This window comes from Bombus vosnesenskii, unplaced genomic scaffold (assembly GCF_011952255.1).
Source record: "Bombus vosnesenskii isolate JDL3184/JDL3185 unplaced genomic scaffold, Bvos_JDL3184-5_v1.1 scf7180000013352, whole genome shotgun sequence".
In the NCBI taxonomy this organism is placed as follows: Eukaryota; Metazoa; Arthropoda; class Insecta; order Hymenoptera; family Apidae; genus Bombus; species Bombus vosnesenskii.
The window spans coordinates 4398679-4422985 of record NW_022882988.1 but is presented as its reverse complement, the minus strand read 5'-3'; the positions used below and the strand labels follow the sequence as shown (position 1 = coordinate 4422985).

General features: G+C 42.9%; 2 protein-coding genes across 3 annotated transcripts in view; both read right to left on the bottom strand.

Annotated features, from left to right (window-relative positions):
* Window positions 1-385: 385 nt before the first annotated feature.
* LOC117236902 lies at window positions 386-5005 on the bottom strand. Its single transcript, XM_033500304.1, has 5 exons — window positions 4262-5005; window positions 3891-4124; window positions 2859-3815; window positions 1812-2435; window positions 386-1720 (listed from the first exon to the last, which is right to left on the bottom strand). Exons 1-5 carry the CDS (start codon window positions 4615-4617, stop codon window positions 1057-1059), a joined length of 2835 nt encoding a protein of 944 aa, XP_033356195.1. The 5' UTR covers window positions 4618-5005; the 3' UTR covers window positions 386-1056.
* A 98-nt stretch (window positions 5006-5103) lies between these two features.
* LOC117236898 overlaps window positions 5104-24307 on the bottom strand; it is a 37404-nt gene continuing 18200 nt past the window's right edge. The window contains exons 2-15 of one of the 2 annotated variants that reach the window (XR_004493917.1): window positions 15000-15237; window positions 14260-14368; window positions 14127-14151; window positions 13852-14032; window positions 13315-13661; window positions 12466-12532; window positions 12033-12341; window positions 11657-11765; window positions 10934-11268; window positions 9942-10058; window positions 8946-9032; window positions 5970-6593; window positions 5356-5701; window positions 5104-5287 (exon numbers count right to left, since the gene is read on the bottom strand). Coding sequence is in view for 1 of the 2 variants with exons in the window: in XM_033500298.1 (XP_033356189.1) it covers window positions 5534-5701; window positions 5970-6593; window positions 8946-9032; window positions 9942-10058; window positions 10934-11268; window positions 11657-11765; window positions 12033-12341; window positions 12466-12532; window positions 13315-13661; window positions 13852-14032; window positions 14127-14151; window positions 14260-14368; window positions 15000-15237 (2716 nt within the window). In the remaining variant the exon portion in view is untranslated. Of the gene's footprint in view, window positions 5702-5969; window positions 6594-8945; window positions 9033-9941; window positions 10059-10933; window positions 11269-11656; window positions 11766-12032; window positions 12342-12465; window positions 12533-13314; window positions 13662-13851; window positions 14033-14126; window positions 14152-14259; window positions 14369-14999; window positions 15238-24307 lie in introns of both variants that reach the window. The other variant, XM_033500298.1, reaches the window with a different exon arrangement.

Here is a 24307-nt window from a genome sequence, read left to right as displayed (position 1 = left end):
TAACTAGCGTTCTGTCGATTGTCGTGATTTAGATGTTAAAAGAACATTGTTCCCACTGGATTCCACGTTATTCGTTCATTCAATTCGTTTTTTTTGTTTGTTGTTAAATCAATTTTAATATACATATTTTGCGATTATATATACGATAGTTGCGTTGTTATCTAGTCAAAAAAATTTGATGTGAGTGTGTTTCCATTCAGAGATTTACTCTTCCGGCCATTATAAATACTTTTTTTTTATGTTTACGACTGATAAATAGAAATTTATTATTAAACTTATTATTAAAGAAACGATATGTGCACATATATAGCAACAATTTTGTGTACATTATATTCAGGATACAATATACATATATATGATTATATTCAGAATAAAAAGAACATAATTCAGAAATATTGTTTATATTGTTGCAATTGTTCAATTTTTCAAACTTATGACAATTGTTAGAGAAACATTTGAATAATTGGTTCGACTATATGTATGTATAAGTGGATTTGAAATTTTTATTAAAACGATAGTATAATATAAATATGTAAGTACAAAGCACATGTAGATATATTGTATCAGTAAGCTATGTATATAAAATGTATATATTTCTCTCTCTCTTTCTCTCTCTCTCTCTCTCTCTCTTTCTCTCTCTTTCTCTCTCTCTATATCTATATATGTAAATTTAGTTAATTCCTACAATTCTTTTACGTTTTGATTTACTTTCTCGTTCTTCTTCTTTCTCTTATTCTTTTTATTTAATCCATCTTTGTATTATAGCATACACCATACCCCTGATTGATGATGACGAGATTAATCATGCCGATGAATTGTCCGAGGAGTACTTAAATTGCACTGAAATCTTCGACCACTCATATGGAAGACTTAACAATTACTACCGTCTATAAAAATTTTATGTAACCTTTTTTTTTTTAACGTATTTACAATTCTACCTCGACTCAGATTAAATGAGTACTCGAGTGATATTAATTCACTGAAAAACTCCTTTTCTTATTCGTCTTCCCTTTTTATTATTGACAATAAACTGCTAGACGTTTTAATCTTTTTTGTTCAAGTTATCATTGCCGGTTCCAATTTTAAACTAATAAAGAAGTTTTCCCGATCCTCCCTATATCGATTCTTCAATAAAAATTCCTTCGTGAACGAATGCACCGGATATTCGTATCCTTGAGCTCGTTTCTGACAATCCGACAACCAAGTCGCAACTTCGATCACGCGTTTCATCCTTGGATCCATATCCCTTAATCTCTTCTGCTCTGTGATACGAATTTTACTCTTTAAAACAGCGTTGTACCAACGATAGAAATATTTCCACGCTAAATCCTGTTGCCTCGTCGTCCACGTTAAATCTGTCTTTTCCTCGTAAATCGTATTTTGATTCCTTTTATATTTTATCCTGTTTAAAACGGAATTGAGGAAATTCTTGCTACAGCCTTGCTTTTGTTTCAGGTCCGGATTACTTTCCAATAATACATCCTTATTTCTGTTAGACCTTGCAGCTAAATCCTTTGAGGGGTTTATTCTATCATTCGTATGGATAATACTATTGTCTTGTTGATGGCATTTCGCATTATTTAATTGCAGAAGTCTCAGCAAAAGGTCACCCACGTGCGGCATGCAAGGTCGATTCTTTTCAACTTTAGCCCAAGATCGTCGGTATGATAAAGCACACGGGTTCTTGTAAATCTTGCAAAGTCTTTCCATAACTTCGTATCTAAATCATCAGAACATTTAATTGAACAGACAGAAGTGTTTGTAACAAAGTAACATAATTATTTAGGTACACGATGTTGGCGTGTATGTACCTATTCGCATGATGAATACGTAAGTAATCCCATGTAGTTCGCAATCTGAAAATCGGAGGCGACTGCAATCCCGCCAAAATCGATCTGCACGAGTGAAAATTCCCCATAGCGAGGCACTTTTTGGCAGCGTTCACGAGTCTCGCGACAATTCTACTTCTCATGGGTAATTTTCTCACGCCCAAAATTTCACTGCCAATTAGACAAGAAACGCGATGACTGAATGCTATCCACGCTGCTAAATTAGGCGCGTTCCTGGAGCTCCTTTGAAAGACCAAGATCTCGATCTCCTCGGCGGGAATTCGGACGAAGAGGTCGCGATCTATGAGCGTTAGCTGCGTCGCCAAAATGTCGCTGTTTATATCCCAAATTGTTATTCTAAAGTCCATTCTCAATAATCTTCTTAATTGAACAGTAGTATTATTTTCCTGGTTTTCGAATTTCTGCCTTCTCTTGTATCCATTTCCAGAGAAAATTCGTTCTAGGAAACTGGGTTTTTCCTCAGGAGCAATGGTAGAATCATCTTCGCACTGACACTTTTTTCTTCTCCTAAACAACTTCCTCCTGGTCGGCCGTTCCTTCTCCTGGCGAAAATTTCTCAGATGGTTCAAGTGCAGTCTCAGCTCCCTGTCGCAATACAATTAACACGTTCAACGCGATGACGATCACCGGTGACCGATAAAAGGCTTTTCGTCCCGTGACGTCGCTAATTGTCGTACGATGAATACATAAAATACACATGACTGTGGATATTTATGAAAATTTATATCTTTATAGATATGATCAAGGAAGTGGAACTTAAGCACAAAATTTGTTTCGCCTATCAAATACCACGACGAGTACTCTACTTTGCACATTTTATGTATTTTTGCATAAATGCATAAAAATTCGTGGTCTCTAATAATAGTACAAAATTCATTATGTATCTTATTATCCATTTTAATTTAAAATAATACGAACCGCGTGAGCGCAGAGGCATCGGATATAGACCTCGCGGTAAGCGTGTTGATAAGATGGATTTTCTAATTCAATATTTTCTTTAGTTACTACCTGTAAGCGTCGGAAGCAGGTCTGGGTCGGTACCAGTATTCTGGTGTCCAAAATAACACAACTCGTCCCTTCGCAGTAGTCCCGATCGACCCAAATCTACCAGACTGAAGTTCGGTATACGAAATACTAGCTGCCAATTGTCGACGAGATACAGGAAGTTTCAGTTCCGACTCGACGGGCTGTCGACGAATAGTGACCAGACTGAAAGATCGTCGACCTTGAAGAGTAGTACGTTCTCCAGGTTGTACCGACCAGGGACCAAGGGCGTAAAGAAAATGGGGTGCAGTACAGAGACCGTATCTCCTAAAATGTTTGCAATGTTTCAAGGACTCGCCTCTTTCACCTCTTTCTTTGCCCTCCCACACCTTCACAGCATTCTCCATGAGGACGTAAATATTTTGCACGGTGAATTGCAAAGGGAAGCACTCGGGATCCGTTTGGATTGGACCCAGAACCAACCCTGAATGACACTTCTCTGGAACTCCAAAACCAAATCGAGATATCCTTCGCGCGAGACATTTCTTCTGACTCCTCGACTCTTCTTCTTTCGCGAACGCTTCGTTGTACCAAACGTTCCGTTTCTGCCTGACTTTGTCTTCGAAGATCTTGGCTTGCAAATTACGAGGACAAGTCTGACAGGTCGCGTAGAATTTGGTCTTATTGTAATATTTGCGATTGTGATCTCTGACAAACAGTACGTCGCAAAGACCATCGTTCTTGCGTCTCTCTGCGAAGCAACGACACGTAGGCCAGCTACGAGACCCTTTCTCGATCTTGCTCGGAGAAAAATCTTTTAATTCGGCCTTAATGTCTTCCAAACTGGCGCCGGCGAATCTTATAGGAACAGGAGTGTACTGACCGTCTACCAGCTCGCTGTAGGATGGTCCGAGGTATAAGTCCTTATGACGCCAGGTTGCAGGTGTATAATCACCGGCGCCTCCATAGTGAGTCCATATTCTGTATCCAATTATAGAATGTATTACAATGAAGATTTCTTACAAATGGATAAACATCAAGTAACGAAAGAATCACCTGCACACTGCTCTTCTTCCATCTTTTCTGAGATCATTGCGAAGCTCGATCTCCGAAGAAAGGATGTATAAAGTCGAGCTGCTCGCTGAACTTGCAGCGGTCGTTTCCGATAACGAGCTTCCGTTTGTCTTGTTTGCCAGCAAACTTTCGACTTGCTCGCACCATTTCTTCCAGAAAATGTTTCTTCCTTGTATACCGCCGAGTTCGTAATAGCTTACTCTTCCATCGATGAATCTAATGATATTAGTAGCGGTCAAAGCGCTATTTAATAAGTATCATCTCGTTAGGAAAAGTAGAGAAAGTTGTGAAAGCAGTTCATTTGTATCGAGCATCTCTATTTCATGACTTTTTATTTTTCAGTAAATTTCTACCTTGCCTTCAGGGTTTTTCGATGTCTCCTGTTGAACACGCTCAGACTAACGCATCGTAGAGGATATAGAGAAATCAGTTCGAAGCTCTCGATGGTAGGATCGAGGGTGCGCGGACAGAAAAACCGCGAGTTTCCTTTGAACACGTCAGCAGCCACGATTAACTTGGATGGCGTGAGACCAAGTGAAACTTGTCGAATTCCATGACCGTTTCTGGTGGTTTCGGCAAACGGAGATTCCACGAGGATGACGTCGGAGAAATCAGAGTACTCGGAAGCCAATAACTTTTGAATTCTGTTCTGTTCTTGCTCCAAGTTTCTCGTTCGATGACGAGATCTGGTTTTACATGCTGGTTGCATAGAGCCGAATTTTTTTTTAAAAGAACGCCAAAGGTAGAATCGTTTAAACGAGTCATCTACGAGATTCAGCACGGCCTTTACGTTTTCTTGAAAGGATGTCCGATTAGTACGACTTCGTTCACAAGAGGTTAATCACTTCTGAACGAATCTGTTATCACGACGTAATTTCTGTCAGGGGGAGTTTGTAATTGTGCCAAATTCCGATAGACCAATAGAATCGGAAGCTTGAAGTTGTATAAAAGTGGAGTAATCGGAAGATTATCAACGTTCAGCCACAATAAAACCTTGGTTATCTGAACTAATGAATATTTGAACCAATTACATTCTATTTGCATAGTGAAACAGGCATGTTTTTGTATTCCTTTTTGCGAATGATCGTGTCTTTCTCTGACCAATGTCTGGACAATCGAGGTTTTACTGTTTTTATCATTTTTATATAGTAATAGGATTATTTTACTAGGGGGAAAAAATGTAGAAACGATCTAGTTCCATTAGGTATTATCGTCTTTATTTTTCAGTTCGACGACTCCATCGAGTCTCACGACCTGTACATTAGTCGGCGACGGAGGGAACTCTGTTTAAAGACTCGGGCCTACGTGGTAAAAGGTGTCGCGGCGCCTGTCATTTCGGTTAATTAAGGGTACTTTAGCCGTTTCTTATTCCTTAGACGCTATAATACGATAATAAATAACATATAAAAAAAGACATACAGGTAAAAGACGTAAAAAAGAAGCTCACCAATAGGGGGAGCGCTCTTTCATCTAGAATAAAAAGTCGATGTAAGTTCAAAGAGCGTGCAAAAATGTACAAAGTGGCAGAGGTACATGGTGGACTCCTAAAACGGTTCGTTTCGACTTTTTTCTTTTTTTTTCTTTTTTTTTTTGCTTTTTTTCTCTTATGAACGGAAGCTAACTCTTTATCGATTATTATGTTCGGGGTTCACTTTGATGGTGACTTTGTTGTTGAGAGCGGACGCGAGCTTCTCGACGTTGCTCTGTGGCAACTTTCCCGGTTCCGAGTTCGTTATCTCGTTGTTGGACACCACTGTGTTTTCAGGGATTGGCTTAATACTTGGCTGTGCCTCCTGAAACAAAACGAACAATTGTTTTTACGAAGTTTGTTCCACTTCACGTTTCTTTAACGTGTTCTTCGTCGCTTTGTAATCACATCTGTTAACGTCAAACGTGCAATTAACGTAATTTGTACCTTTATCGTCTGTTGTTTCGTGGCTGGCGACTTAATTGACTACCTACACTAAGCATCGCGCTTATCAGCCAAACGACATAATGACATTTTACATGTTTCGACCTTCGTTTACCTTTCGAAATTGATAAAACAAAAATTCCACTCACCCCGTCAGTCTTTCTTCTTAAGTTCGATCTTTGTAACGTTGCAGCCAATTCGTTCTGCAATCTCGACACCACTGGCCCATTCGCCAATTCATCCGTGCCGTTTCTATCTGATCGAGACTGCTGCGACAGGAAGTCGAGCTTAGACGGTTGTTTAGCTTCCCCTTCGTAGGCGCCTATCCTAATGGCGACTTTTCCAGGGGCTGGTTTCAAGTTCGGTGCGTTTGCAGCTGCCGGAGATACGGCTGCTTTTGTCATTTCCGGCACGGGACTCGGCGACGTTTCCTTTCCATTCACTTGTGGCTTGTTTCCGGTACCGTGTCGAGGACTTCCGTTCGACGTGACCGTAGAATTATTTTGTATGGGGAAGTAAGTTGGCGGTGGCTTTGGAATCACTGGGTTTGGAGCCTCTTTCAACTTAAATGACTCTATACTTTGCATCTCCACGGAATCCTCGGCGCTTTTGGTCTTCGAAAGAAGAGGAAGCGGGGGTGGAGCCGGTGGTGCTGGAGGCGCTACAGGCGCTACAGGCGCCGGAGGTGCTGGAGGTGCTGGTGGTGCTGGAGGTGCCGGCGGTATATTGTTTGTCGGCACTGTCGACGTGTTCAATACCCTTTTTTCTTGCTCCTGGTGACAGTTTAATGAGATTAAGATAAGCAACGACAAATTTAGGAATTTATACAGCGCAAAAAGAAGTCGAACGATACATATTTAATTTTATAGATATTATGTTTTAATCTATTCAATCTACCGAAGGTTGTTTCGGAATTTAGTTAAGATTATGAACGTATATATTTAATTTTTTCCACTTTAGGTATTCTAGACGATTCTTCGTTCAAAAATGTAGATTCAATGCTAATCGGTCAGATAAACTTGATAACTAACATTGTAAGGCGTAATAGTAACCAACACGCGACTCCTCCGTTCACCGTTGCTCAGCAAACCGTTCATGTCTTCGGTTTCAAAAGCCTAGCATTTTTCCTTCGATTAACTTTCCTTCGCTAGTAGCAACAGCCGTGGCAGCGGCGCATAACGGTTCAATTTCAACCGTCTTTTTGTAAATCACTTCCGACTCGTTAACGAACAGCCTTTCGAAGAGCACTCGCACACGGTCGTGGAACTCGAGGTCGCGACGAGAACTAATCTTCGTTGTCGTCGTCGTCGGTACTTTTCGCGAATTACGCGCGTCTACGCGAATTACCAACTGCGGCGTAACGCCAAGTGCGGCACCGCTTTTTCGTTAATCACAAGCGAACCGCATTTCGCGGTGTTTCGCAGTGGCCACCTTGAAACCAATCGCACGCCACGATTCGAGTCGGTTGAAAACAGTCACGAGCGTAACTCGCGCTCTTATGTAAGCTCTATTATTTTACACGTTGCAATTCGAAGGAAATCAACGTGCAACGTCGACCAACATAAGGAAAAATCCTTGCGACAAACGATCGCGTCCACTTGTGTTCGAACGAGCCGGCAACCAACGATCGACTGTTCCGCTACCGTCGAACGTCCGTTTAACAGCACCGATCACCCGCCGATAAGTCGATTATGTAATGAGTCATCGATTCTACGATAATTCACGCGTTTCTAGGAAGCGCAGAAACGTCGCGAGGTAGTAACAATTCACTCGAGTCTTTCTACGGCGAAATTGTTGTAGAGGACAATCGATGATCGGTCGATTAGTAGATCGTTAATTAGCGGAATCGTTGCAGCGAACAAAGCCGATTTAGAAAGCACTAGCTGCTTCCCCCGCACGAATACTTCTATCGTATCGTAATCAGTTGTCAGGCTTAATTAGCTAACCGCGATTCAATTAAGGGCGTGATTTAGTATTGCCCGGCCGCGAAACGACTAGTACGGATCCAGTGTTCGTATCGCGCGGCAGATTCAGCCGGACTGAGAACAGAACGGTGAGACTTACGTGACTGTAAGAGAGGAAGATCGGTCTCTATATCGCCGCCGGTCGTCAGTTCGAACGATACGCGAGTGTATAACAGTTAATAAACGCAGCTTGTACATAAATTCAGGTGCAGCTGAGCGTATTGCGCTGCACACACGTTCAGTGTGTTTCGAGACTCGTGCAGACAATGACTGGCTGCGAAGTCTTCGTAATCTTGAGACTCGTTATCTATTTACTTTGGCAGATCTTCGGGAAGAAGGTTGTGTAATTAAAAACGACGCAAGAGAGCACGGTATAGCGTATCGCCTCGAGAATTGGAAGAATATGCCCCGAAACCACGTTATTTGCTTTGTTTCGCGTATTTTTCTCCAAACTTCCCCCGGTTACCGCCTTCTTTTTGTATCAATATTTAATTTCCACGCTCGGTTGCCAAGCAGCGTATTACAAGTATATCGCCGAGATACATACATTTCCATCGCGAATTCATTTCCAAGAGTGGCTAATAGGATTTTTAATTAACCGCATACGTGTATATCCTTAGTTCCGCTCTTTCCATCGTGCGATACGTACGAGGAGTATCGTCCTCCCTGCTCCCCCTTCCTTTGATTAGTTCGCGATCGCAACCGAGAAATTTTATTCTAGACTTGAAGTCTTTTCGTGTAATCAGAAGCTGTAACGTCTTCCTCGTCGAAGAAAGGAAACGGTGAAAGTACTAAACGTTGTACTTGAACGGCGTGCATTACGCGTACGATTATAATAGAAACTTTAATAAAAAAGAAATTTCTCCATCTATACAATTTTTCTTCTACTTTTACTTCTTTTACACCGGTCACTTAATTATCTTAAATCTTCCTTTGCCATTCAATTAATAATATCAGAAACGAAATCGTTCGAAAAAGTATGTAACTAAGGTATAGTAGATGTTGCTATAAGATATATTCTAATTATCGCAATAAAAGAAACAAAACAGTCACGTTCACGCAAATATCACGAGGTTATTAGATAAATCAAGGAAAATCACGTATTCAAGTATACAAGTAGATCGTTCATGTACCGCAAAGATAAGCTTATCATTTTCTTACCTGCTCCGGCGCCTGATCGGAGAAATGAACTTTTTGCTGAGCGCTGTTGAACATCTTTCGATGGGCACGCTTGAACTCCTCCATTAGCTGTAAACAATTTAATACGTGTGTTATCGCGTCTTTACTGTTCCTTTATTATTAATATTATTCCTCTGACCGAGGATTAAGCACCGAACTTAATCGATCGAGAACAAAGAGGTCACACGGTAAAATTTACGGCGCGCTCAATGCGCGTTCGGTCGCAAACTGAACTCGCGAAACGCGTACGAGCGAGCTGCGCGTCTGTGAATCGTCGTTCGAACGCTCATCTACGAAAGTTCGATCGTTTGCAACATCGCGCTGTAATTTTTAATTAGGCTGGCTCTCTACTCGTTATCGACGTACAAACGCTTTTCAGTATCTGCACGGCGTATTAATCGCTCCTTTTATTTCTTCTGCACCTATTAACGAGCGTTTCTCCTTTATCTATCGAGAAAAACAATCCTTGGTCGAATCGTTTCGTTTTCATCGCCGATCTAACACCGATTAGATTTTTACGAGATTAGATCGTTCACCCATCGAACGAGAGATCAACCGGTCGTAATTTCAATTTCAACGTTTTACGACGTAGCCAGTGAATGAACTTTTCGCCCGTTAAGTGTAACTGACAAGAGTTAGGATGTCACGGGAGGAATCGTGTGGGTGTTCGCGATACGAGAATCAGGCTCTCGTACGAGGCAAGTGAACGCGTGATACGAATGCTCAACTTACGAGTACAGCGACGTTATGAATGCACTGGTATCCTGCAATTCGACGAAGTCTAGTTAAAGTTCAAATGTCGCGCGGTAAAAGATCGTTGAATTCATCGGAATCCTATTGTCTTGGATCGTACACTTGAACCAATTTCGACGTTTATGTTATATCATGCTACGACATGTAGATTTAAGAAAAATCAAACAAAGATTAACGGAACGTTGCTCTTATCGCAGTTTGTGTAAGATCACAAATATCGACTACCTTATCGTGCGTAACTTTCTGTTCTTGCGCCCTCAGAGCTTCCGGGTTTTGTGGCTTCCGCGGCTCCGCAGTTTTCTCCTTTCCTGCTTCCATTTTCGCGGCGTTGTTCATGTTCCTCTGAAAGAGACGATGCATTAAATACGCTCACATATCACGATCGCCTATAAATATACCATCGGTAATCAATATTTCGTGACGCAATATTTGATCGATGCAGAATTAGTCACACTGTGAGAAAGTCTCGATCGAGTTAGACGGAACGAGTGATAAGCGATTTGTCGACGATAAGGAATCTACATGCGTAACTCGGTTGTCCAAGGAACAGAACGTCCCTTATGACGAATGAAACCTTACTAATGTTACTATTATCGCCACCATGGAGACACGTTGAAAGAACCAAAATCTTATCTATTGGGAAGAAAACAATTATCTTTGCAGATGACGCACGAGATATCGCAAAGTGTAAAAGAAAATTACCCATACTAAAATAGAGGCACAAGTATAAATTTCCATATAATATAGCTTGTTGATTATTACAATTTTTGTTGCTATACGACAAAAGTAAATTATTTACTAAGCATGAATTATTTACTTACTTTATATCGAAATTTATAATCGTGAAATAATCAGACTTCTTTATTGTTTATTGTTACCTGTTTGACATAATTATTTTAATCTTCGATCCGATAAGATCGCATGTGCAATATGAGTCATCGGTCGCAAGAAAAATGCCACGTTTATAAAATAATACCGGCATTGAACGGTGATCTAAATTCCAATTGAAACAACAAAAATATTGCCGCGCCAGATAGGCGCCACTCTCGCCACAAAGACTCCGAAGGCGAGAAAAATCCAAAGAATCTCCACGGAGAATCGGTCGATATAAAAATCCAAATTCCGGTAACACGCCCGGTAATGCGCATAAACAAGCAGGTAATGCGATCCAAGCGGTGTATAGGTTTCGCGAAGAGGAAAAGTCGCGGCTCTCCTACCTGCTGCGCCCGCCTCTGCAATTCCTGAGTGATGGCAGTGCTTAGATCGGTGCAGGCTATCGGCGATGTCCTTGTGGCGCAATTGCGGGGCGTTGCGGTGGCCGCGGTGGCCGCGGTGTCATTGGTTTTATTGGTCCCGGTCGAGGTGGCAGTGATCGAGCCGAACGAAACTGTCGACGGTGGCTCGCAGGAGGACGTCGATAAGGACGAAGAAGTCGAAGCGGAGTCCTTGCTGCAGGAAGACTCGAGGCTCGACTCCGTTTCCGTCGAGCCTGTACTGCCCATAGACATTGTGCTACCCATTTGCATACCCTTCGCGTTCATTGGCTTCGTGTCTGTAAGGATAGAAACGCATTTCACGTTACTTTATGATACGCGTTTTAGAAGTTGACTTTAACACGTGTTGTTAAAGTCCGAAGTATTGCGAGGTATTACGAAAGGATCTTAATAATTTAGAACGCTGTTTCTTATTTAGAAAGTGTCAGCGTTTGACGCTACTGCGATTCTTGACTTTTTCATGTCACAATCTCGCCTTTGTTTCAAGCAAGAAAAAGGCTTTTAACGTTTTAAAAGTATCTTCGGTACGAGATCGAAACGAGAAACCGCGTGTATCAATGACACTTTTGCTTCAGGAATTTTCTAACGATAGAAAAAAATGACGATTTGCCGTATGTGTCGTATCGATAGATCTTACGTGTATTTTCTCGAATTATTTTAACGTACCTCCGGACCATTTATAAGGAAGAGGTGGCGGCGGTGCTGGTGGGCATACAGTTTGGTGGATCTCCACGGTCGTTATCGTTTTCCTATCTCCGTCCTGTGTGCCATTTTCCTGTGACAAAAGTTTAACAAGAGTCCTCTCAGTCCAACGTTCGAACGTACAATCACCGTACCTCTACGATCGTTTCTCTTTTTAATTAAGCCGCGTCGATGGCTCTAGGCTACTATACACTGATCATTACGTTAATTCGATCAAGATAATCGCGATGATTATGAGAAGACTCGGAGGTAGAAAGCGCTGATCGAATACTCGTTAATTATCAAAGAGCGAGCGCTAGATATTAGAAGAACAATACCTATTAACACAAGAGTAACTCACTTTGGATCCATGATAGGGAGGCATATCATCGGCCGGGCCATCGTAAATGACGTCCTGTTGCCGCATATTGTCCCTTCGATAAGCCAAACGACGATTCGCTTCGTCTCTCGGATTAGCGTCGAAATCGTGGACTTCGTAATCGATTCTTGGTGCCACAGGATCGTACAGAGGCTCGTTATCGATATCATCTTCGTAATTACCACGCGAGTTCGGACGACCTGGTGCACCTACGAACCTGTGGTTTTGGTTCTGGCTCTGATTGATACGGATCACCGTGGTGTTATTTGGTCTTCGAGACCATTCCTGAGCCTGCGAACCAATCAATTACCGTCGCTTAGCGTCTCTCTATTTTTCAATCGAACGAGTATCGCTCTTCAGCATTTTTAAATTTTTCATAAAAATTACGATCCATTTTTTGAATAAGAATTCGTACCTGATCCACGTGAGCCCATTCCGCGGAGCTGCAGCTGCTGGTGGACAGGGCAAGCGGGCAACAAATCCTGCAATATTCACGGTCACGTGTTACCAGTAATTTTTGCATCAAACGATACTACTTTCTAATTCCAATTATACAACATCGTGAGGAAGCAAGACGTAAAGGAACGAGGGTTAAGAACAGGATGAACGTTTATGAGGCGGTCAGGAATTCGTCCTGTTCCCCGGTGCTACGATCGTTATCATCGACTGTCCTATTAATAGACCGACTTTCTCCTTGGTGCAAATTCGTCGATGCCACATGATAACGGCCGGTAACGAAAGAGAGAGAGAGAGAGAGACTTATCCAATGCCATAAACTGCGCGAGCTACTGTATCTAGCCCGATTCTATGGCAAAGAACAGTTTAGCTGGTCCTTGTTAATCGTAATTACGTACAACGGTTCAGGCTATGGCATAATAATCGTGTTACAATATGGTCGTTTAAACGTTACATCAGAGTTATGCACGTAACTAATTACAGACACTTCTTTACCATTGCAAGGTATTTATCTTGATTAGACGGGAAAGTGAAACAAATTTCTGATTCTGTATATATTACTCTGCCTATTTGTTTTGGTTTTGTAATCTACGCAATCAATTACCTAACGTTAGAGAAATAAAATGACATAAGTAGACCATAGATGTTTGCATTGCAGGAACGAAATCTACATAGAGATTTCTTTTGCTTTCTAAATGCTAACGAGAGGATCGCTTTACTTTACATATTTCGTATATTTTTCCATATCATATAGACTTTTGAGTGTTCGAGTTTTTCATAAATACCATTTGCTCTTCGTCTTACTAACCTTCCATTTCGGTTGCAAACGTCATCGCGAGGGTATCGATGATGCATTCTAGGGTCGTGATGATGCTGCGGCGAGTAAGAAGGATTCTGCGGCTGTGGGCTGGCTGCAGCCATACTCGACGTTTCAGAATCGTAACCGCTCGAGCCACGGGTCCATAATGGTTCAGGGCAGTCGTAAAGGTGATTCGGCGTGGGTCGTTGCACTATGAGGTCGAGAACGGCGGAGCTTCTCATTACCTCGATAGCTCTTTCGAACGGAAGATCAGTGAGACGCTGGCCGTTGCACCAAATTATAATGTCGCCGGCTTTCAAGCCCGCTGCTCTGGCTGGTCCATCGTCTCTGGTGCCCTAAATGAATTTTATTCAATTAATTCTCGATCCTCTGTTATATCGTGCTATTCCGTATCCACGGTAATTTGACCGAACAAGATCAATTTTACTATCGCCATTTAAGTGGAAATTGAAAGTAATTGAAATTAAACACTGGAGAGTTACGAAATTACTATCAAATGTCAGCGAGAAACTATGTATAATTAACCTGAACTGTGAGGCCTGGCACGATGCCTCTGCAAACACCACACCCGAGGCGACCCTTCTCGCCGACGAGAATTCGAATCCTGACTTCGGTGCTCGGAACGGCACCCAAACCAGTTTCGTTGTACTGTAGCTGCTGCTGTTGCTGCTGCACCATGTGCCAGGTGACCGGATCGTTCGGGTTGCTTTGCGAATCATAAAGTACTTTTATAACGAGGAAACACTCCGCGGACTAACGCCAGAGCCTTGCAGAATTTTTAATGAGCGATCGGTACTTACTCTTTCACAGGTATCATTCCCACGCCTGAAACAATAAAATACGAGCAATCAGTATAAGTTGTTCGCGTGTATTCTGGAGTTGAGAGAATTAAAAAAAAAAAAGAAAAAAGAGGAAAAGAATGCGAGTAATTACTTCGAATCTTGAGAACGAGCACTTGCTGGTTTTTTGCCAGAAGTGCCACTTCCTGATGGACTGCGTCCTCAACCGGATACCCGTTCACCCTTATGATCTGATCACCGACCTGAAAGTAAAAAAACAAAGTGAAACGAAAAGTAGAATACACGGTTAACGAAATAGAGCAGAAACCGTAGTTTCGTAATTACGGAATCGATTCGTATCTCTTGACGAATGTTATACGAATAGCTATACCACCAGGCAAAAGTTTGAAATCGCTACGTGTTTCCCCCGGAGAATTAAAAAAAAGAAAAAAAATAGAAAAGTTTATCTCGAAGTAACCTTCAATAAAAAATTTGTCGTTGTAAAGGAAATTTACAACTATCGATATCGGCAACGTTAATTTCCAATGGATATTTAACAATCGATGAATTAAACGGTTAAAAATTAATAAACTTCGACTTAAACGATTAATGAAATTAGCGAGGGACAAAATGTAAGTACAACCAGGAAACGGATCTCAAATTTTTGGCCGGCACGGTAGGTGCATGTGGATGTTTGCGCATTTATGAAACACCGTAAATCCCAACAATGCACATAATATGCAGAAATAAGTAAAACAATCAAGATATAGTAATCATTATAATATTTAATGGATCGTGCTTCAATTACGTGCATAAAAATTTGAATTTACACAAATATCTTCGGTGTACCGATAGCAATTACAGAAATGTAACTACAATTTGTGACTTCATTACCCTTAATCCATTTCTGTGAGCTTCGCTGCCAGGTTGCACGTCGCTCACGTAAAATCCGGCTGCGTACTCTCTGCCACCACGAAGAGAAAAGCCAAATCCAGACGCTCCACGCCGTCTCAGCCTGACGTTCCTAGTCACACCGATGACGGCCATCCTGCCGCCTCCTGTTGGATTTCCAGGACCTCCACCGGTCGATGGTACCATCCCAGCACTACCCGTGCCGGATGCACCACCCGACCTGCGAAAACCAATTAAAACTCAATCTCGTCCGATCGATGTTATTTGGCATTGGATTTAATCGCACGATAATTAACGAAGTACAAAATGCTGGAAAAAGAAAGTGGATTCGGTGGCACGAATCGAATTACGAGTCACCGTCATTACACGTATTGTTCGGTGAATCGTATCAGCAGCTCGGACGGAAAGTGGAGCGCGATTCATTTAGCCGAATGAATTCACGAGTACGCTTTACTCGCGATATAATTTTATCCTGGATTTAACCGCGTTAACGAGTCTCGTCTTTTTCGTTACGTAAAGCGAGCAACATTACTTTCTCGGTATTATTCCTATGCGTTCCACGCTCGGCGAAATCACACGAGACCAGAGTCCCTCTCGCTAATAACCGGCGACTATTCGCAACTCAGTAAAAAATCTTAGTCGTATTTAGCGATGTTGAGATATGTCGATACGTCACCAGTATAGTGCGGATGTAAAATTTCAAGATACAAAAACGTAATAGAGCGCACTATATAACGTGTATTTGGTATAATACTTGCTTTCATATTCTTCCTTTTGTACCGTTTCTTTGGTTGTATTCGTAAAAGTACGAATTTGCATATACGTTCGCAGTCACGAAACGCAGTCGGAAACGCGACACATCACGGACAGAAACGTTTCTTGGCCCGAGGATACAATGGGAGTGGTGTGACAGAAGGAACAGTTAGTCATTGAGACTGAATTATATGTATAAAGGGCATCGTTTTACTCTAGTCATCCGTTAAGGGTATTCTCCCGTATTTATTTCGCGAAGTAAAATAATTTATGCGTTTCGTTATTATCGATCTACTAGCGCGCCTTTGTATACCGTTAAAAAATCCAAAAAGAAAACGTCGAATATATTTGGTGTCTACGGAATAGACATGTGCACCATCGAATATAATATAGCGGGTATTGGTTGCATATCTGTGGTAGTCGCGACGCGCGTCTGGAATAGCTTACGGGGATGGTGAGGATGGCAGTGGTTTAAACGCTTTCCATTGATTTCCGTCTCCTCTGGATTTTACTGCTACCCAGGTAATTACCACCGGTAATAGAATATCCTACGTGTTTGTACGTTCCTATATATCTCCGGGAAATTCGCAATTATTCAAGAAGAATCTTAAAATGTGGCGGATAAGTTTAACTTTAAAATTTGAGAATGAAATTAAGTCTTCGTTCAGTTTGTGCTTATCGCTCGGAATAAAAGTTTGAAAACCGTTCTATATTCATAGCGGTTCGATATAGAGGGATTGTATTTTTCACAAATACGTATAATTGTATAATGTGCGGTTTTAGAAGCTGCATTTGGGTTACCGTATGCGTTACAGAGATATGAAATATTTCGTAACATCTAGCAAGATTCGCAGGAAGAAGAATTAAAATCGCGGACGAACGTTTTCCTGCTTGGGGACGGACGGCAAAACGGCCGGAAAATTTGTGCACGATCTGGAAAGAGGAATTACAGCAATTCTGTGTCAACGACGCGGCTCACCTTCGCGAATAATTGTCCTGCAAAAATGCTCGTTTCAGTCGGCGGTCGGAGAGCCGCGCAGTCCGACTCGAAACAATCTTTGTTCGGATCTCGCGGTCTTTTTCCACAGTCTCCTGCGAAATTAATGACCACACCTGGCGCACTATTGGCCTGCGCAATCGTCGAGGAAGGAACGACGAAGCGGAGGAGTCGAAGCAAATTCCACCGCAGACGACGAAAAAGACGAAAGATAGAAAGGAGACGCGCAGGGTGGGGCAGGCGGATGAAACAAGGAAAGAAAGACACTTTATGCTCCCTAATGACGCCGGGAATCCGTCTTGTCTCGGACATTGAAAAGATTACGTGCAGTATGAAGGGACGTCGTAGGTTGTCGGATGCAGTGGAACACGAGAATGACACCAGGTAAATGACAGTCATTAGAAAGAACGAGACACTAGTTTAAAACTACTCCGACTAGCTGGAGAGCTCGTCTTCTTTCTCTTCTATCTTTATTCCACCTTGTACTCGTTCTTGCTCCCTTCCTTTTTGCTCTTCGTGAACGTTACCGAAGGCGAAAGAGAATTCCATCGTCTGCACTTTCCTACGAACCTGCAGGGCTTTTGCTTTCCTCTTTTTAGAGGATATCATTTCGGGCAGACTACGCTCTACACAAAACGCAAACCGACGAAGGCTTCCTATCCCAGTCAATTTACATGCGACTATTTACGACGTGATTACCATTTTGCCTCGGCAATGGGTGCACCTTGCGTTCGCAATTATCGGAAAATTACAAATTTCCTTATTGGACGGTAATAAGGGACGTGCATATATATACCGAAGCAACGAAACGTTGGCGACTCGGCGTGATATCGCGTCGAGTTCGATCTTGAAAGACCAGTCTCCGATCTGATCGGCGATCCGCTAGATAAGGGAAAAGTACTACAAAGAATAGGAGCTCTACCCCCTGGGGCGGCAAGGTGAAATACCTGTCGACGACACCTACTAAGATCCACGAGATTTCTCGGCCGGTGGGATCACTGACACGAAAGGTAGGTACTCGTTACAAGCTGTTAACGCATTTTTAACGTGTTCCTCGCGACGTTCTTAAGGAAGTCGTAGTTGCTTTTATTAAAGACCCGCTCTTTCAAACGCGTCGGAAAACAGTCACGCTGCCGTAGGTTTTCAACAACTCCCTCCGATGCTTGCCTCCACTTCTCGACAGCTCGGTAAACGCGCCTCTATGCCCTCGTTTCTGAGCATCTCTCCAAAATGCGTTCACCTGACGATCCCTTCAACCCTTGCTGCTTTTGTTCGACTGCTCCGTATTTCTATCGTCCGGCCAAGACGGCACAAATGTTAAGCCGACCTGAAAAGGATCGTGCGGACACAAAAAGTGCTGCTCCGATAACCGTAACCAGTGATTTATATGCATGGAAATGCAACGTGGAGTGGAGAAGGTGAGATGATAGGGAAAAGAAAAGCTCAAAGCTGTCGAGATTCTATCTACGGAGTTAGTACATTGTTAACAATGGTTTCATTAATCCTTTCATGGTCCGATATCGATAAGACGCGTCGATGACGCGATAACGAGCATCCCGCGAGCGATCTAGAAACCGAGTAGAGGTCGTTGAAAAGTTTCAAGACCGCGAGGAACGTAATCTCTTATGTAATCTCGAGGACAATGGACGCGCGTAGATTCTCAAGGAGGTTCCCGCGACAAGAGGCCAGGCCATCGATATACTCGGGCATACCGTTATTGTCGTCGATATCGCTACTTAACGATCCAGCCACGAAAGTGTTACGACTGTCACGAACTTTCCTCCACACCTTCCAACGCTAATACTGGTAGCTGCTACCGTCTGAGCGTAGCAGCTCGTCAAAGAGAGCTCTCGTGCACGGCCATTACCGCGCGTCTACTTCGCGTCGAATCCCGCATTCGGTTCATATTTTATGCCAATCAGTTCCCTTCGCGACGAGCTAACGAGTAACGAAAGGACGAAAAACGAGGAAGAAGTTCCTCAGGCTGGTTAACGTGTTTAACTATTTTTGGAGGGAAAGCAGAGAACGTTGTACAATAATAATTAACGTTAAGCCTTTCCACGAAATTATTTCGTTTCTTAATAAGCCACGGTGTTACGCTAACAACCTCGTGTGGCAACCTCGTACGAAGTTTCGATATTCGAGAAATCTTCGCGATTCGCTTGACGTAAGTTATCGTTGTAAAAAGTCCGATTTTCCGGATTATGATTCGACGAGTCACTCGTATCGAGCAGCTGTATCATCGGTACCATTACAATGCTCGACAGACGCTCGCTTGAATACCGATCGTTCGTGCATGTGTGCACGTAGCGAGATAACAGGACCCTCGAATTATCGGCTCGGGATTCTATTCACGCTTTATGATAATTATGAAACGCGCGAAGGGTCCGTCGATTCTGGGTTAAGTTCGTCGTTCGGCACGGAGAAAGCTACGGCGATATGCGCGCGAGGTTCGAAAGGAAAAAAAAAGAGAAGAAGAGAAAAGAAGAAGAAAGACACGAGTATGTTCATGATGCCCTTCCCAAGCCCGAGCAGACTTTATTGTTCTCTTTATTGTGTACCTCCGGCGAGAACGTGGCGCGCGCAATCGATCGGACGATGCGCGCAATTATTGACTCGCGTTCAGTACATTTTCGCTCGTCTTTTTTCTTCCGATTCGTGACACGAGTTTCTCGCATAATTGCGCCAGCTCGTGCTTTCGTATTGGTTCGTGCACGCGGTTCGAAGGGATGCCCGGAACGTCCAGCGCGCAAACAATGTAGAGAAAGTCGATGGAAGTTGCAGAGAACACGGAAAAGACACGCCCTGACGAGTATTCTTGTCCTCTCGTGTCTCGTTCCTCGCCTCCTGTTAGATCGCTCGTAGAAGACGTTGGGTCACGACCGAGCGTCCACAGCCACGCGATACTTTCCATTTTATCTGTGTTTCAAGGAGATCGTGAAAAACTGTGCCTCCAAGTCGCAGGTCGATCGTAAACATCGAGCCGCAGAAACGTTCGGGTCAGGTTGAAATATTAATTTTAATCCGACCAAGCTACGAAGGTAATACGATTAATATTTACGACCCGGAGGAACGGTAAATTCTTTCGATACTGCGAATTTTCCATTGGCAACGAAAAGAAACAGTTGTAACAGTTGCTTCTACGAAGCTGAATCGATCGACGGAGTATTAAAGTATCGTAGAGTCGTCGTACAAAAGTTCTGTGTAACGTGGAATTGCTCGTAAACTGACAATGAAAGCCGATATCGGTGTTTTCAAACGAATCTTTCGTTGACTCGCGAAACGGTTTTGTGAATGAAGTGGCCTATTACGTAAAGAACGAGATAAACGTTGCTGGAGGGACGGAATAATAACGATTAACCGATTCCCGGTAATAACGAGGAAACCAACTGGTTTCCTAATTGACGTTTCGCGTAGCGCAATGGGCTACCTCGATTACAAGAATTTTCCTCCGAGCTCGCTCTTGGTGAATACGTTCGTAGCCCGTTCATGTAGGAATCCATGCAGCCGTGCAATGAACGGCGTATACCGCGATTAATGGCAAGATCAGGCGAACTTGTATTTCAGAAAAGTCGCGATTACAGGTTTTTCTGGTTCCTGTTTCGTCACGGTGTGGGGCGCGTTCGAGAAACTTTGAAAAGAGTAGCAGACGAACATCATGTTAAAGCAAAATTAATCGAGGGAATAAATTATCCATCTTATTTTACCGTATTGCTACGCTTGATGTACACGCTCGGGCAACAAGCTGCCTGTATGTATATTTAAAACCTATTTACCTTTTATCTTGGCCGTAAAAAAACGTTCGTTTCTTGCGATCTATAAAGTTTCGCTTTGCTAAGAAACTGCGAGAATCGCCGTAATAAATCGCGAAGGAACTGTGAACAACAAATTTCAAAGTTATCGCATTGTATTCGTTGATCGCACGTCGTCGGCATCCGTGCGTCGTCCAGGGAACAACGTAATTGATATCGTTAAGTGTACACGACGCGAAATTGCGCTCGTTTATGCTGTCTCAAGCACAACTGGCTCTGTTATCGTGGATCACGCGTCGCGTCACAATTTCGAGCAGAGTAAAATTCATTTTCGTTACGGCCGAATTGCCGCTTTAACTACGCTCGAGCCGGAGAGCCTCGAGGAACACGAATCGAGATCGTGTGCAACGAGCACAGATAGACCAACAGAGAGAGGAAAAGGGCAACGCTTCGGAATCGGGCGTGTTTCATGTTTCTTCCCTTCACGCGCCACCGATCTCGTTCCATTCGATCTCGAGAATCCGCGCCTTTGATCGATCTATCCTCCCGTTCGCGGTCATTGATCTACTCGCGCTATTTTCAGCTTTGATTCTAGTATATTACGCCTTGGATATAGCGAGACGATTAATCGTTTTCCCCTCACATAATGCTAAAGGTATTCTGTGACTTTCTCGACGAATCGTGCTTTTCCATTTTATTCGATTTTCACGAGAAAACGATCGGTATTAACCAATTACGTACCGCACCTGCGTTGCAAACGTAGTTTTGTTCTGCAATGTTCAGAATCATTTATTTAGAAGTCGATACCCGACGTGGTAATGCGGTTCAATAAGAAGATATCGCATAAAATCATTAATATCCGTTACTTTTATTTCAGATTTTCCAAATTCATTAGCTGGTAATTAGCATTCTGGATGGTGCGCTGAAACACGACTCGGTATTTAGTATGTAATGGCTTAACATTACCACGTTGTATCGATATCAAAGAGTTTCGATTATACAGCTGTTCTAACATCTTCAGAACGATTTCTCTATCCGTCCTTTTTGCTAATCGTCCTCGAGGTGAGTGAAAAATTATATAGCGCCTCAGACGGTTGGCGAAGTCGATAAACCGGATATCGGTGATCAAAGAACGGAATTACTGTAATCAAGTTCCCTCCGCGTTCTTCTATTTGCAATTAACTCTATATTGAACGGCCGGTACTGGCCTTGAGATATTTCCGATATTCTCATTTATTGGATATGCCCTTCGCACCGGTCGGGGAAAAGAACGGCTACGCGGAAAAGTACGATGGAGGGCCGATCTCTTTAAAGTTCACTGGATCATTGTTCCTATCGGTGACTTTAACGATCGGAGAGAACAGGCACAGTCTGAACGAAACTTAACATCCACCTTTAACGAACGATTTAATCGAGTTCATAGTCTGGATAAGGAGGAGCATGATTTATTCATTGTTATCGACGTTTATCTTTCACATTAAATAAAAAGAAAGAGAGGAATGCAAGATGAAAAAGGATCGACGCCATGATCGACCGTTTCAAACACGTCCAATGTTCAATCATGATAAATGATGCGACGTATCGATCAAAGAACCTGGAGACTCTCTCTGCGGTAAGTGAAAGAGGAATGTTACGGATCGCGCTTTGTTTCCGCTATTCTTTTGGAACGCGAACGATTTACGGGCCTCGTTAAGTGTTTCTTTTCGTCGTCGTCGTCGTCGTCGTTGTGCTCGTCCTCGTAGCTGCAAGGGGAAAGGAGTAAACGTCGAAAGATACGGACGAAGAGAAACACAATGCTCGTTGCCATGTTTGCGGTGAACGGTAACGGTGATCATCTGACAGCCGTAAAGTTTTCAGTTCGTCTCTAGGCACCCGATTATGGCGTTTAATGCGGCACAATGCCGATAGAATGGTAAATTATCTCTTGCTGCGTGTCTAACGGGAATACCTAGGCTAGGTCGGTTGATAATTTTCACAGGTCGAGTCTGAACGGCGCCTCGTCTCTCCGACTCCTCGAAACTTCATAAAATGCAAATGTATTCCGGAGCGAGGCAAATATTTCCTCGTTAGCTTCGAGCTTCTTCGTTGTTCAGCAATTTGTGCTTGTTATGCGAAAAGCGTATCCGCGCGGTTCGAGTAACTTTTCAAAGGGTGCAACTCGTGGCTCGTTAACAGAGTTACTTTTGTTGTCTCGTTCCGCGTTCCGGGAACGACATTTTTCATCGGGCAAAAGAATTTACGCGTTCGAAGCGTGTACGAGGTCGAACGGATTGCGAAGGAAAGGCAACGATGAGGCAATGTTTGCAAAATTCTCGGCTCTTTTTCGAGCAGCGTGAAATAATCGAGTGAAAACCCGTATATGTTTCAATTAAAATGCGGGCAGGATCGAACGATTTCCCTTTGCTTGTTAGGAAACGAATCTGAAATGTAACTCGTGACCCGACAAAAATTGCCGCTTTTTCCACGCGTTTCTCGTTAACTTTCCTGTTTGAGCGATGTACTCCGCGGTTGATCCGTTCTTACGAATAGAATCAGTCACGTTGTAACGCGAACATTGATTCTTCCGTGTCGGTATCCATTCGCTTTTTTTTTTCGACTTATGAAACAGAAGATTCGCTTTCACGCGATGGAAAGTAACGCGTTACGACGTACCGTGATCGTATCTGTTCGTTAATTTTTATTTTTATTACGCGGCGAATAATTAAACGCAAGAATCCTCGGTGTCAGAATGGCGATTACGCGACGAGACTCGCCTGGTTCCCTGTGAAAGTAGAACCTCGTGCATTCTGTTTTGACTACCGCGGAAGATAGATGACCGGTAAGAGAGATATCCTTGTCAAAAGCCATAAATCTCGGATGGCCGAACTGGACACCCACGTATTTATTTTTATTATATCAGGAACGGTCATACGTATCGAGCATAAATACAGATAAAATCGACCTCGGTCTCGCCTGATCGATGGGACCAGGGGGCCAATAAATCCTTCAACCCGATTCTTCTTGGCTTTGAGTTTTTCCCTTTTTGCAGCACCAGCTATCGGAGTACGGATCGACAGACGCACGGTCGTTGACATACGCTGGTCTACTATAAAAGTATCCGCGGAGAAACACGCGAGCCAGCAAGAAACGCGCGTGCACTTGGAAGAGTGTGTCAGCGGGTCAGTGACACCCATTAGCGGCAACAAAGTTCGATGTTTAGCCACTGGTTATCGACCTTGCACCGTTCACCTAATTGGAGTAGAACGTAGCCGTGACTTCCATTATCTTTATCAAATCAATCCAAGCTGTCGATTAACTTTGATTTTGTTCCACGAACAACTTTCTCCGACACATCGATCAACCGATGATCTTTTAATCGATGATCGTGACGACTCGTAGAAACCTTCGATTTACTAGAATACAATCTCGATCGTAATTTGTATTACCGTCAAGCATACGGTCACTTTCGTTTAAATACGGCCTACCTACGCTTTCTTAAAGCATATGCTACGCGATAATCCGAGACGACAGAATACAGGTGGAACGTACACATTCGACTTTCCAACTTAACGATGATAATATCGTTTATCATTGGACGAGCATTAAACGTATCCATTGGAAATCGAATGATTTTCTATCGATGTTTCTCGTTCGAGCAACTCCGATAAATTAGACGAGCAAACAAAAAATTCCTGTCCTCCAATTGGTTTCGTTGGATTTTAAGCGCTAGAGAGATACGTGGCACGATCGATGCGAAGCCCAGTCGCGTTAATTGCAGTCATTTTGCTCGCAGTCGACCATCGAGTTTA

What these genes read in the sequence shown, in the direction of transcription:
- LOC117236902 (XM_033500304.1), bottom strand. Translation starts at nt 4,617, where the DNA reads ATGCAACCAGCATGTAAAACCAGATCTCGTCATCGAACGAGAAACTTG. An exon ending in GGAAGAAGAGCAGTGTGCAG is followed by an intron (nt 3,816 to 3,890) that starts GTGATTCTTTCG and finishes AATTGGATACAG; the next exon opens with AATATGGACTCACTATGGAG. An exon ending in CGTATTCATCATGCGAATAG is followed by an intron (nt 1,721 to 1,811) that starts GTACATACACGC and finishes CTGATGATTTAG; the next exon opens with ATACGAAGTTATGGAAAGAC.